Source organism: Rhineura floridana, chromosome 10, assembly GCF_030035675.1.
Source record: "Rhineura floridana isolate rRhiFlo1 chromosome 10, rRhiFlo1.hap2, whole genome shotgun sequence".
NCBI lineage: Eukaryota > Metazoa > Chordata > Lepidosauria > Squamata > Rhineuridae > Rhineura > Rhineura floridana.
The window spans coordinates 84,661,580-84,676,131 of record NC_084489.1 but is presented as its reverse complement, the minus strand read 5'-3'; the positions used below and the strand labels follow the sequence as shown (position 1 = coordinate 84,676,131).

The following is a 14,552-nucleotide window of genomic DNA, read 5'->3' as shown; positions in this document are numbered from 1 at the left end:
TTGCTAACCATGAGCTGTGCCCATGGTTTCCTCTGCACGTTACAGCTCATAGTTAGCGAGGAGAGAATTTAGCCACGAGTCCCGGTTCAGACGGCACTCTAAGCCAAACCTTGGCACGCTCATGCGGTCTCGGTAAGTCATTGTTTGGCTTCCCATGACACGTGGACCGGGCTACTCACTGTGAGTCATGTAATACTTCTGGTTTGGCAAAGGGAAGACTGTGGTGTGCCTACATGGATATTTCTAGAAATGCTCAGGGAAATCCTCCCTACTCAAATGCCATTTCCTCTGTTGCATTACTCTGAATTTTGAGGCACCTTAAATCTCTACATGGGGCTAGTATGCTGTAATGAATAGTGTTTCCCTTAGAGCTGTTGTTGCTGTAGTAGTTATTTCATTAATTGTGGGTTGGGAAGACATAGATTATTATTATTATTATTATTATTATTATTATTATTATTAATAATAATAATAATAATAATAATAATAATAATAATAATAATAATAAAATTTCTTTTATTTACTATGTTTCTAGACAACCACTCATCCTGTATAGGATGATCCCACGGTGTTGTACAGATAAAAAAAAATCAAACATAAATAATACATTTCAATGGAAGCACAAACTTTGTGCTTCTGCTGTTGCATTTTACTGTTTTATGTCCTTATATTTAGTGGCTTTAGTCCATGTCCTTATGACATGTTTTAATGTATAAATTGTACACAGCTTTTAACACTACCGTTTAGCAGCAGGACATAGAAATAACTGTCCCTAGACTGGCATACCTCCCCCCAATGCCCACGCTAAAGAGGTGTGTTTTTAGCTGATGTTGGAAAACATTCACCAAAGGGCGCAACTGAACCTCCAAAGGGAGGGTGTGTGGGCGACCAGGACGCTGCTGCAGAGAGGACAGAAAAGATGCACGCATTTGTCTGGGGCCTCCCTGGCTGCATCATAGGGTCCAGATGTTGTCTGTAACTAAGGACCCCTCCAGGCAGCGGAGGGTGGTGCCCGTTGGGACAGGCAGGGCCAGATTAAACTGAGGAGGGCTCCTAGGCTGATTCTGAGTCATCCACCGTCCCGTCCCATCCCATCCCACCCGCTTCACCTACCTTTTTGCTTTTTTTGCGGCTCCGCGCACTGCGCGCGCAGGTTTACCATCAATCAAGATAGCGGCCGAGGTTTCCCTAAGGGGCTGAAGCCTCTGCCGCCATCTTGGTTGATGGCAGCAATGCGCGCATGTAGCACGCATGTGTGCCATCAACCAAGATGGCGGCAGAGGCTTCAGCCCCTTAGGGAAACCTCGGCCACCATATTGATTGATGGCAAACTGCAAAAAACAGTGGAGAAAAAGGTAAGTGAAGCGGGGGGATGGCGGGCGGTTCAGAAGCTCTTGTTCCGCTATCCGCGGCTCCTATCCTGCTTCCGCGGATCACGGGCCCCCAACAGCTCCACGCCCCTAGGCTTCAGCCTACTAAGTCTAAAGGATAATCCGGCCATGGGGACAGGTGAGGCAGAAGGCAGGAAGACCAAGAGCAGGTGGAGCCAGAGGCAGCTAATTCTGGTTTTGTCACCTTCTTCCTTGCTGCTGAGTTCTACAAAGGCAACCTGGGACTAGGGAGGAAACTGAGAGCCAATGCCACCTGCTGGGTAAGGAGGTAGGCAGATGAGGGCTGGCTGAGGGCAGACTGAGCTTGGTGGGGCAGTGCCCTAGTAGACTAGCCTCCACTGCCTGTAGGCATCCTTGTATTGTGCATTCATGATGATTTGTACTCATGCAGGTATCAGGGAAATTGCGCGCAATTCCACTTCCAATACTGTTTGCGCCTGTAAAAGGTTTGAGGCGAACATACTGCTTCATTTCCGGTCAGTGCATTTCCCATAACTTCCTGCTGTTATCCTGTTATCATTGTTCTGAGGGGTGGTCCAGCTTTTGTTGTGCTATAGAGCACAAGAGTTCTCTTCCAGATGACAGTAATGTGGTTTTATTCAGGAACATTGCAGAATGACAAATAAAGCAGTGTGGATGGTCCAGTATAAATTTACCACTGATGCACTATTATTAATGCACTTAATCCTAGCAAGAAGGAGACGCTATGGGTTGGTGCTTCCCAAGTTCAGATAATTGATCAGTTGCCTGCTTTGGATGGGTCGTACTCCCTCTGAAAAAGCAGGTTCATAGTCTGGGGGTGCTCCTGGATCCATCTTTGTTGCTAGAGGCCCAGATGACCTCAGTGGCTAAGAGTGCCTTTTACCAGCTTCGGCTGTTAAGACAGCTGTGGCCATTTCTGGACTGAGACAGCCTGACCAGTCTTGGTCATGCACTGGTAATTGCCAGGCTGGATTACTGTAATGTGCTCTATGTGGGGCTGCCCTTGAGCTTGGTCCAGAAGCTGCAGCTGGTGCAAAATGCAGTGGCACGACTGCTCACTGGGGCAGATTATCACCAATATGTCACCCACTGCTGAAAAATTGCACTGGCTGCCCATTTGCTACTGGGCCAAGTTCAAGGTTCTAGTTTTGGTGTACAAAGCCCTATACAGCTTGGGACCAGGATACCTGAAAGACCATCTTACCTCTTTTATACCTAGTCGATCACTGCGTTCTGCAGGTGAGGGCCTCCTGCAGATACCATCTTATCAGGAGGTCCGTTCCACACAACATAGGAAATGGACATTTAGTGTCGTGGCCCCTTCCCTTTAGAATTCCCTCCCCTTAAAATATTAGACAGGTGCCATCTCTGTTATTTTTTTGGGTGCCTACTGAAGACCTTCCTCTTTCAAACAAGCCTTTTAAGAAGATACCTTATCCCAGTCTGAGTCTGTGTTGGAATTGCTTTTTAAGGTGTTTTAAAAGCTTTTTTAAAAAGATGTTTTGTTTGAAAATGTTTTTAAAGATGTTTTGTTTTAATACATTTTAAAGTCTGTTTTTAAGATGCTTTAGAGTGTTTTTAGTGTTCTTGTTTGTCGCCCTGGGCTTCTACTGGGAGAAAGGGCAGGATAGAAATTTAATAAATAAATAAACAAATAAAATATTATTACGCCAATGACATGTTGCAGACTACACTTGCAAAGTACGCCTGTCTGGACGGGCCCTACGATTGCCAACGAGCCAGCAAAATATGGCCCCTTGTTGCTTTAAATATATTGCCCATGTCCTGTGCTCCTTAGAGAGTTGCCTAAGCCCCATAGACAGGATCCTGCTCCCAAGGAGCTTTAGAATTTAAAACAGACAGTCGTGAAACAGCATCAGAAGGAGAAAGCTTACAGAGGGAGTGAACTGCTGTTAACATGAATAAAGCTTGGCTTTATGTGCGAAGGAGGATTAAGAGGCTGAAACAGAAGGCCAGAGTTTGTTGTGCAAAAGCCAAACATTTGACCGGGTTGTGTGAAGTTTTGAAGTAAAGCCATAATGCTTGGGGTAAAGGTCAGCATTTTTACACGTACGTGGATACCATGCAGTCAGTTATTCAGTGGCATAGATTAACCATGGAGCCAATGCATGAGCACTAGGCTGACAGCTGTTACATGTGAGACTGCAGGGCCCTGTGTGTGACTAATTCGTAGCTGCCCCACAGGCTCTGTTGAGCCAAGTGTGTCCGGGTGGAGTGTATATTGCCATAATGACATTTGCCACATTGCTTCTCATACCTGTGTGGCTCCTTTCCTTGGCTTACACCTGGCTTCACCTTTTGACTATCCCAGCTACCAGCAATTGGAAATCCTACCCATAACATGCATTTGCATGTAACAAATTGATCGTGACGGATAATAGATGTCAACCTTTTCCCTGCTAAGCAACTAGGTGCAGCCTTCGCCACGCTAGTACCTTCCAGATGTTTTGGAATACGCCTTTCCTCAGTCCCAGGCAGCTGACTGGGGTAGATGGGGGTTGTCAATAGTGATGGGTGAATCCGTCAATTTTGGTTTTTCCCCATCTTAAGTTTAGTTTTCCAGATTTCCACATCAGTTTGCAGTATATATATTTTTAATGGCCCTCATGAAAATCCACCAGCATTTTAGTGTGAATTTTCTCTAATATACACACGTTTGTATGCAGTTTTGCCTAACATCACATTTTGGCACAGCAATTTCCCCTAATATGATGCATTTTTGTATGATATTTTCACTTACATATGTATCTGTATGAACACTTATAGTATAATGCATTTTGCACACATTACTTGCCTGGAGAACTGCATTGCAACATCTGGAAAGGGGCAAATGTTGAAAGATGGCTGGGTTTCAGTTTATATATTGTTTCGCAAAGTGTGAATTAGGTGGATTCGTCTTTAAATGTGAACAGAATTAGTTTCTTCCCCCATCCATAGCTGTAGTCCAAAACATCTGCACAGCGCTAGGCGATGTGGCCAAGGCTTCCTCCAATGCAATGTGGCTTCTCTTTCAGACAGCATGAACCGAAAGGCTTTCCGAGAGAACATTAAGCCAGGATGGCATTACTTTGGCAGGAAAATGGTAAGTGGAGCAATTTGCTGGGCACTCTTGTGCTAGTCATTGCTAAACGGGAAGGGGAAGAGCTGAAGCCAAAGCTATAATGAATATTTGCACCTCTTTGAAATTTGCCAAATTTCCCTGTTGCCTGCAGAGCCATTGGAGGAGGTGGGGCAAGGGAGGAGAACCCCCCTACAGATGTTCAATGAATGCACATGGAGAAGGGATGTGGGTTTAGTGCAGATGTAGCGGAACCTTTGGCCCTCCAGATGTTGCTGAACTACAACTCCCAACAGCCCTAGCAAGCATGGCCTATGGCCAAGGATGATGGGAGTTGTAGTCCAGCAACATCTGGGGAACTGAAGGTTCCCCTCACCTAAAAATGTGAAGGCTTGGGGAAAAAACTTTTTTTAAAAAAACAAACAAACAGGATTTCCCCATTTTTTACATTTTGGGGGGGAAGATAAAAGGCTTTGAACTGAACTGCAGCTCTCATCATCCCTGGCCATTGAATTTTGCTGCCTGAAGCAAGCATAAGAATCTGCCTTACACTGCATCAGGCCATTGGTGAACCTAGCTCAATACTGTGTACACTGACTGGCAGCATCCCTCTAGAGCAGGGATTCTCAAACGGTGCACCAGAGCACACTGGTGCGCCGCAAGAGGTGGCTAGGTGTGCCGCAAATATTATGAAAGTATATTATTAAGTTATCTTTATTCATAGTTTAAAATATATTAATATATTTTTAATTTTGTACACATATAATTAAAACATACAGAGTCTAGATTAAAATAAAATTAAACTAATTCCAATATTAAAACTATTCATACTTATAGCTAAAAGAGAATCAAAAAACCAGTTTAAAAATGGAGGAATTAGGCATTAGCAATGCAGTTCCCGTCAAGCCCTATCTTTAGCAGCTGTCAATACCAAAGGCTTGTTGGAATAGAAAGGTCTTTGCTTGACGCCAGAAGGACTGCAAGGAGGGGGTCATTCTTACATCCCTAGGAAGGGAATTCCAAAGCCTAGGGGCAGCCACCGAGAAGGCCCTATCACACGTCCCCACCAGTCGTACTTGAGAGGGCATGGGTATTGAGAGAAGGGCCTCTCCTGAAGATCTCAGGGCCCGGGCAGGTTCATACAGGGAGATACGGTCTGATAGATAGCCTGGACCTAAGCCGTATAGGGCTTTATAGGTCATCACCAGCACTTTGAATTGTGTTCGGAAACAGACTGGCAACCAGTAGAGCTTTTTTAACAGGGGAGTTGTATGGTCCCTGTAACCCGCCCCAGTTAACATTCTGGCTGCAGCATGTTGAACCAACTTAAGTTTCCGAACAGTCTTCCGAGGCAGCTCCACGTAGAGCGCGTTACAGTAATCTAAGCAGGATGTAACTAAGGCATGTGTCACCGTGGCCAAATCAGAAGGCTCAAGGAACGGGCGCAGTTGGCACACTAATCTTAACTTTGCAAAAGCACTCCTAGCCACCGCCGAAACCTGGGATTCCAGGTTTAAAGCTGAGTCCAGGAGCACACCCAAACTGCGAACCTGTGACTTCAAGGGGAGTGTAACCCCATCCAGCACCGGCTGTATCCCTATTCCCTGATTTGCCCTAAGACTGACCTGGAGCACCTCTGTCTTGTCTGGATTAAGTTTCAATTTGTTCGCCCTCATCCAGTCCACCACTGACACCAGGCACTGGTTTAAAACCGAGACAGCTTCCTTGGAATTAGGTGGAAAGGAGAAATAGAGTTGGGTGTCATCAGCATATTGATGGCACCGAACCCCAAACCCCCGGACAACCTCTCCCAGCGGTTTCATATAGATGTTAAATAGCATAGGGGATAAAACGGAACCCTGAGGGACCCCGCAGGCCAACGGCCAAGGGATCGAACAGGAATCCCCCAGCACCACCTTCTGGGTTCATCCCTCCAGGAAGGAACGGAGCCACTGCAAAACAGTGCCCCCAAATCCCATCCCCGCAAGGCGACCCAGAAGAATACCATGGTCGATGGTATTGAAAGCCTCTGAGACGTCCAGCAGAACCAACAGGGACACACTCCCCTGTCCAGTTCTCTTCATAGGTCATCCACCAAGGCGACCAAAGCCATCCCCATCCCATAACCAGGCCAGAAACCAGACTGAAATGGATCCAGATAATCTGTTTCATCCAAGAATCCCTGGAGCTGGGAGGCCACCACACACTCTATTACCTTTTCCAAAAATGGGATATTGGACACTGGCTGGTAATTATCCATTATAGAAGGGTCCAGGGAGGGCTTTTTTAACAAAGGCCTTACAACTGCCTCCTTTAGACAACCTGGAATTTTGCCTTGACATAAGGAGGCATTAAGCACTCCCTTCACCCTCTCAGCTGGCACTTTTCATAAGCCAGGAAGGGCAAGGGTCAAGCAGACATGTGGTGGCTCTCACCTCTCCAAGGATCTTGTCCACATCCTCGGGCCATACAAATTTGGCATGGTGTCAATGATAGCCTCCCACCACTTCAACACCCATCACCATAGAATCATAGAATAGTAGAGTTGGAAGAGGCCTATGAGGCCATCAAGTCCAGCCCCCTGCTCAATGCAGGAATCCAAATCAAAGCATTCCCGACAGATGGCTATCCAGCTGCCTCTTGAATGCCTCCAGTGTTGGAGAGCTCATCGCCTCCCTAGGTCATTGGTTCCATTGTCGTACTACTCTAACAACTCTAACCACTTGCTTTCTCTGCCACTGGTGCTTTGGTGTCAGCAGCTCCACTCTCTGCCCTCAACTAGGAATGAAAGGGTCTGTCAGTTTCGGTTCTCTGTTTCTCATTTTTCCAGTCTTAAATTCAGTTCTCCACAGTTCTGCAGCAATTTGTGATTTTTTTTTTAAATACTCATGAAAATCCTTCACCATTTTGGTGCGAATTTGTCCTAATAAAACTTTTTTGTATGCAGTTTTGGCTAATGCACACATTTTTGAAAAGCAGATTTCCCTAATATAATGTATTTTGTTTGTTACTTTCACTAATCATTTTTATGCACACTTCCCCCTAATATATACAGTTTTGTAACCATTGTTTGGATGGAAAACCACTGCAAATTTGGATGTGTGAATTGCCAAGGATGGCTGTGTTTTGGCTCTCATATTGTTTCAGAATGCACAGATTTGATAGATTCGGCTTAAAAACATGAACTGAGTATAATTTCTCCTCCACTCTACCAGCCCTCAAACATGCCTCAGTGCTTGACAGGAAGCTAAGCTCAGCTCCTGTCCATGTAGCTGCCTGCCATCAAAACGCAATGCCCTGGCCCATAAGTTTCATTGATTTATGGGCCAAGGCATTGCATTTTGGGTGACTCACAATGGTGGACAACCACTGTGGATGGGAGTTGAAGTGAGCTCCCATTTAAAAGTGACATTGCCACCTGTTGCTGAAAAGCATCCAAGGACCCAGTAGGAGTGGTGGGGAATGGCAACGTAGTGGGGTTGGTTTAAATATATTCTTATAAATAACTGTACTGCTGCGGGGCCCTTCCAAGCCCTCGTCCAGTGCCCCACCTGGCCAACTGCTGGTGCCAGGTCTGCCTAACACAGCCACCACACTCTGCCTAATGGTAGGGCCAGCTCTACTATGCCTGCATAATGTAGTTTAATTTTGCCTCCCATTTGAGCCCTTCTTTACATATTTTAATGCAAATCCAGAGCAACCAGGGTTTCAGAGCTTGGAAAAGTTACTTTTTTGAACTACAACTCCCATCAGCCCCAGGCAGCATGGCCACTGGATTGGGCTGATGGGAGTTGTAGTTCAAAAAAGTAACTTTTCCAAGCTCTGCATCCAGACCAGGGCTTAATCCTGGAAACAGGCCATTCAGATTTCACAAGTGGATTGTTGGTAACAGGTAGTTTGCGGGGTTTTTTTGACATTGAGTTTTCTGTGGAAAGCGTAAATCTGGAGAAAACTATTAGAATTCTTTGAGAGTGTCAACAAGCATATAGATAGAGGTGATCCAGTGGACATAGTGTACTTAGACTTTCAAAAAGCGTTTGACAAGGTACCTCACCAAAGACTTCTGAGGAAGCTTAGCAGTCATGGTATAAGAGGAGAGGTCCTCTTGTGGATAAGGAATTGGTTAAGAAGCAGAAAGCAGAGAGTAGGAATAAACGGACAGTTCTCCCAATGGAGGGCTGTAGAAAGTGGAGTCCCTCAAGGATCGGTATTGGGACCTGTACTTTTCAACTTGTTCATTAATGACCTAGAATTAGGAGTGAGCAGTGAAGTGGCCAAGTTTGCTCACAACACTAAATTGTTCAGGGTTGTTAAAACAAAAAGGGATTGCGAAGAGCTCCAAAAAGACCTCTCCAAACTGAGTGAATGGGCGGAAAAATGGCAAATGCAATTCAATATAAACAAGTGTAAAATTATGCATATTGGAGCAAAAAATCTTAATTTCACATATATGCTCATGGGGTCTGAACTGGCGGTGACCGACCAGGAGAGAGACCTCGGGGTTGTAGTGGACAGCACGATGAAAATGTCGACCCAGTGTGCGGCAGCTGTGAAAAAGGCAAATTGCATGCTAGGGATAATTAGGAAAGGTATTGAAAATAAAACAGCCGATATCATAATGCCGTTGTATAAATCTATGGTGCGGCCGCATTTGGAATACTGTGTACAGTTCTGGTCGCCTCATCTCAAAAAGGATATTATAGAGTTGGAAAAGGTTCAGAAGAGGGCAACCAGAATGATCAAGGGGATGGAGCGACTCCCTTATGAGGAAAGGTTGCAGCATTTGGGGCTTTCTAGTTTAGAGAAAAGGCAGGTCAGAGGAGACATGATAGAAGTGTATAAAATAGAGAAAAGTTCTTCTCCCTCTCTCATAATACTAGAACTCGTGGACATTCAAAGAAGCTGAATGTTGGAAGATTCAGGACAGACAAAAGGAAGTACTTCTTTACTCAGCGCATAGTTAAACTATGGAATTTGCTCCCACAAGATGCGGTAATGGCCACCAGCTTGGATGGCTTTAAAAGAAGATTAGACAAATTCATGGAGGACAGGGCTATCAATGGCTACTAGCCGTGATGGCTGTGCTCTGCCACCCTAGTCAGAGGCAGCATGCTTCTGAAAACCAGTTGCCGGAAGCCTCAGGAGGGGAGAGTGTTCTTGCACTCGGGTCCTGCTTGCGGGCTTCCCCCAGGCACCTGGTTGGCCACTGTGAGAACAGGATGCTGGACTAGATGGGCCACTGGCCTGATCCAGCAGGCTCTTCTTATGTTCTTATGTTCTTAAAACAAGGAGGGAATTCCAGACTGGCATTTTGATGCTGGTGATGTTGTGTGAACGCTTAGGAAAAACTGTGAATAAGCAGCATTGACTCCACAATAAACACCCTTCTAGAAGTATCCATAAAGTTTGGCCGATTCCAAAAAACACACGAGATCAGTTTTGGACCAGAGGGGTGTTATGTCACAGTGGGGGCAGAGCTCTATGAGCAGTAAATCTGAGATTCTGTGCTCTTATTGATCTGGTTCTTTGTCCTTGCAGGACACGGCTGACTTTGAATGGGCCATGTGGTTCACTTCATTCAGAAACTTCATCATCTTCGCCCTGTCGGGGCATGTCCTCTTTGCCAAGATCTGCTCTATGACAGTGCCTCAAGTAAGCCAGTTCACTGCCATAATCACCGTCCCTTTAATGTTAGGTAGGGCAAATAGCGCCACCTGCTGGCACATTTTTGTTAAGTATGCAAACAATTAGTTCAATAAATACTGCGCAAAATCTATGGGACCCTATCCAGGCAAACCAAAGCACTTTTAAGTCCCATTTTAATCTATGGGAGAATTAAGTGCATGCATGCATCTCTCCAAGTTAAATTAATGGGGCTGAAAAATATTTATCTGTGGCCGGATCATGACCAAGGTTATCAACACATTTACAATGGAGAAAAGTCAGGGAAATATTAAAAACAAAAATTTGTAGAGGGAGGAAAGGAAAGAAGATTGGGTTGAGGTAAAAAGATGGTGGGGCAGAAGGAACCAAGGCTTCCGTGCAAAGAATGTAAAAATATATTAATTGTAATAATATTGAATCATGTCTATCTAAATATGCTGAACATATTGATAAAAATATGTCCACTTGACCTCTCCTGTGATAGTTAAATAGCCACACACATACACACACACATTTCAGAGTTGTCAATTGAATTAATTTTAAGCACCAAAATAAATTTACTTTAACAACATTGAACAAACGATATGACCTGTCACAAAATGGAGATGAAGATCATAACTGAAGACTCTTAGATCGCTCAGAATATAGTGTGTGTGTCTCTGTGTGTGGCATTCAGGGAAACAAAGTCTCATAAGGCTGCAATCCTGACCCAATTTACCTGGGAGTAAGCCCCACTGAATTCAACAGGGTTTATTTCTGGGTAGACATGGTTAGGATTGCACTGTATGTCCCAATTTTGATGTGATGCATTATTGCTCTTTAAAGAGTCTCCTTTATTACTTCAAGGCACATAAAAAAACAAAAGTAGTGCAGGTTGATCCATTTTTTGGGGGGGGGGAAATATCTTTGTTGGAAGGGACCAACCCAAATGTCACAAAAGCGTGGTAAGCTTTCGATTTCTCCAGGATGCTTCATCAGGCAAGATACTGAACAATGTAGAAGGTGAGAAGGACAAGGATAAATAATTTTAAAAGTATTGCTTATTTATCCTGGAATCATAGGTGCCATTCACCGATCACCACAGGACTTTTGTTTTGGAAGATGCCTGTGCGTGAATTTGTTTTCTGTGGGGCCTAGGAGCTGGCACTTCCTGTCCGCTTGGTCTCAGTGTTGCCCTTGCAGCACTCAACGGGGGGGGGGGATGGGGACAGTTGCAGAATTCGGCGTTTCCCTCTTGTTTTTAAGTTCTGTTTTCCACATTACTGCCTCAGTTTGTCATTTTTTTCTTTTTAAACACCTCATGAAAATCGTCAGAATTTAGTGAGAATTTCTCCTAATATACACATTTCGTACGCAATTTTCCCCTAATGTACACATTTTGCCAGCAAATTTTCCTAATATAATGCATTTCGGTGCATTATTTTAACTAATATAAACACTTTCCGCTCTCGTACACATTTTTTCTTTTGTATACGTTATTTGGTTGGAGAATTTGGGGACGTTCAAATTTTTTAAGGATAGCTGTGTTCCATTTCATGTATTGCTTGGGGAAGTGCAAATTAGATACCTCTGAATTAAAATGCAGACCAAATGGATTTTCTCCTCCCACCTTAGATATGTTTTTTGTGTGTGGAAATCTGTTTTGGGGGGAATGGGGTGTCCAAATGGAAAGACTCCAGGGTTGACTTTCACACAGTCAGGGTTGTGGGATGAGTTTTCAAAGTGAAGGCTTGAAGAGACTTTAGAGGGGAAGCTATTCCACCAATGTCAGTGGAACATGATCCATTACGGCAAGTGGGGACAGCACCACCAGCCTCAGTCTGCCCTCAGCCAGCCCCTACTTGCCTGCTTTCTTACCTACAATTAATCCAGGTTTGTGTCATTCCCTGTCAACTTCCTTCTCCTTAGTCTCACTGTTGCCTTTGTAGAATTCAACAGGGTGGAGAAGGATATGAAAACAGAATTAGCTAGCTCTGTTTATTACTTGCTCTGGGTCTGCCAGCTGTTGACTCCAGCACCACCTGCTGTTGGCCTCCCTGCCTTCCATCCTACCAGTCCCAATGGGCACCAGCCTCCGCTCAGCCACATGGACCATGACAGGAAGCAAAGGGACCACGGAGGGCTGTTAAGAGGTGGACAAAATGTCCCTTCATTCTCTCACAGCACAGGTCTGTAGTTTACATGGTGTATGGGATACTGACTGTGCTGGGCACGATGGGCAGCAACTACCTGATGATCATCCTGTCCCACTGTTTGGTGATCTACACTGTCGCGCTGATTAAGCAGAAGTGGCTATGCTTCGTTGCAGGCCTGTGCAGCCTGGCTTCGTTCAAGGTGGAGCCCTTCAGTTCCTGGCAGGTATGTAGGTGTGCTGCTAGTTGCACCTGCTGGAGAGGGGGTTTTCTGAGTTCTTTGGGCCAGATGTGTAAGTGGGGTGAAGGGAGGTCCTGTTTTCTACAGCCAAAGACAGATCTGACCTTCTTCATGCCTGTCTCTTTCTTCCTCACTGCCTCTTTTCCAAATTGCTTTGTTCCCGGGTGAACTCACTTCTGGGATCAGAGCTCAGCAGAGCAGAAAAAGCACCTGGGGACAATGGTGACTAGTGGCTCCAATGTCAGTGGGGTGGTGAAGCCACTCCTGGTGTTAGGCCAAACTTTCAAGGAGCTGTCCACTGTGCTGAACCTATGTTGGGAAATGGTTTCAGCACCTTGGACAGTTCATTGAAAGTTCTCATTAACACCCTTAGCTGATTCACTCTCGCACTGCCATTGGAGCCACCAGTCTCCAGTGCCTGGGGGAGAGACTGCGGGGAGGCAAGATGTGGCTGCAGGTAGTAGAATTATAAAATCATAGAACTGTAGAGTTGCAAGGGGCCTATAAGGCCATCGAGTCCAACCCTCTGCTCAATGCAGGAATCCAAATTAGAGCATACCTGACAGGTGGTTGTCCAGCTGTCTTTTGAAGGCCTGCAGTGTTGGAGAGCCCACCACTTCCCTAGGTCATTGGTTCCATTGTTGTACCGCTCTAACAATTAGGATGTTTTTCCTGATGTTCAGTTGAAACCTGGCTTCCTTTAACTTGAGCCCATTTGTTCCATGTCCTGCACTCTGGGATGATCGAGAAGGGATCATGGTATGGGGCTAATACCCCCAACCCAATGTCCCTTTACTTTACAAATCAGACAGTCAGGGTTGCACAGAGGTTAGATCAAAGGTAGCCAATGTAGTGCCCTCCAGATGTTGGTGAACTATAAATTCCATCATTGCTGACCATTGGCCATATTGGCTGGGGCTGATGGAAGTTGGAGTCCAGCAACATCTTATTTTATTTATTTATTTAATTTAATTTATATACCGCCCTAAGCCCAAGGGCTCTCTGGGCGGTGTACATAAAATAAAACAGTCAGGAATATATAAATACAATAATACAATAAAATCAAGCCAACAAAGGTAAACAAAAATAATCAAACAGCAGCAAAATACAACAATACATATAATAAAACGCATTAAAATGCCTGGGAATATAAAAAGGTTTTCACCTGGCGCCGAAAAGATAGCAGCGTCGGCGCCAGGCGCACCTCATCGCACCCTCATCTTGAGGGCACCATATTAGCTACCTATTGGCTAGAGGGCTGGACTTGGACTAAGAAGGCCCAGATCCAAAGCAGGCTTCAGTTCCCTTACTTTGCCATGAAAGTCAATGGGTGATGCAAGGACCGTTATTATCTTTCATCCCAGCCTATCTCACAGAGGCTTGATATTGCCTTTAGCTGAAAGAAGCAGATGGCTATTCAATAGGTGTGATTTCCTAATCGGGCACAATTTCTGGTTGTTGTGAGGCTGTTAGGGACTTGGTATTTACTCTGGAATAGTGAACAGTTTGTACACTCACATTTTGTAGGACAACTACATGCTGCTGTCATCAGATTGTCACTCTCCTGGGTTTTTGCCCGTTGTTTCAGGGAGATCATGCAATCTTAAGAAAAAGAAAGGTGAATAGGGATATATTATATAGCCTGCTTAAAATGGAAGTTCAAATCAGAGCTGTTTGAAAGATTTTCCGCTGTGACTCCCAAACTCCCCTTCTCGCACATGAAAATTGCTGATGATCTTGGTGGACCACTGTATACATTTTCCTGCAAATGTAGTGACTGTAATGCGCGGTGCTAGACGCGGTATGATTTTCCATTGCATTTCCATTGCTTCTTTTGTTTCTCCTATTGCATTACAGTTTGCATTCCATAGAATTCACCTTGGAATGCAATAAAATGCAATGTAAGAGATGAAAAAAGCAATAAAAATAGAGTGGAACATTAATATGTATATTTAATGCAGACATGATGCAGACCACCTGGATGAAGCTCATGGGACCACTGGTGGTCCACGGACCACAGTTTGGGAAGCCACCCTGATCTAGTGTACAGGACCAGGGAAGAG

The 14,552-nt window shown here is 44.8% G+C and overlaps 1 protein-coding gene across 2 annotated transcripts in view; it reads left to right on the top strand.

The window, feature by feature from the left end:
* Positions 1–14,552, top strand: part of HHATL (hedgehog acyltransferase like) — a 39,051-nt gene that overhangs the window by 12,537 nt on the left and 11,962 nt on the right. For both annotated transcript variants that reach the window (XM_061587235.1, XM_061587237.1), the window contains exons 3-5: positions 4,409–4,476; positions 9,991–10,104; positions 12,280–12,474. In XM_061587235.1, coding sequence (XP_061443219.1) covers positions 4,409–4,476; positions 9,991–10,104; positions 12,280–12,474 — 377 coding nt within the window. The remainder of the gene's footprint in view (positions 1–4,408; positions 4,477–9,990; positions 10,105–12,279; positions 12,475–14,552) is intronic.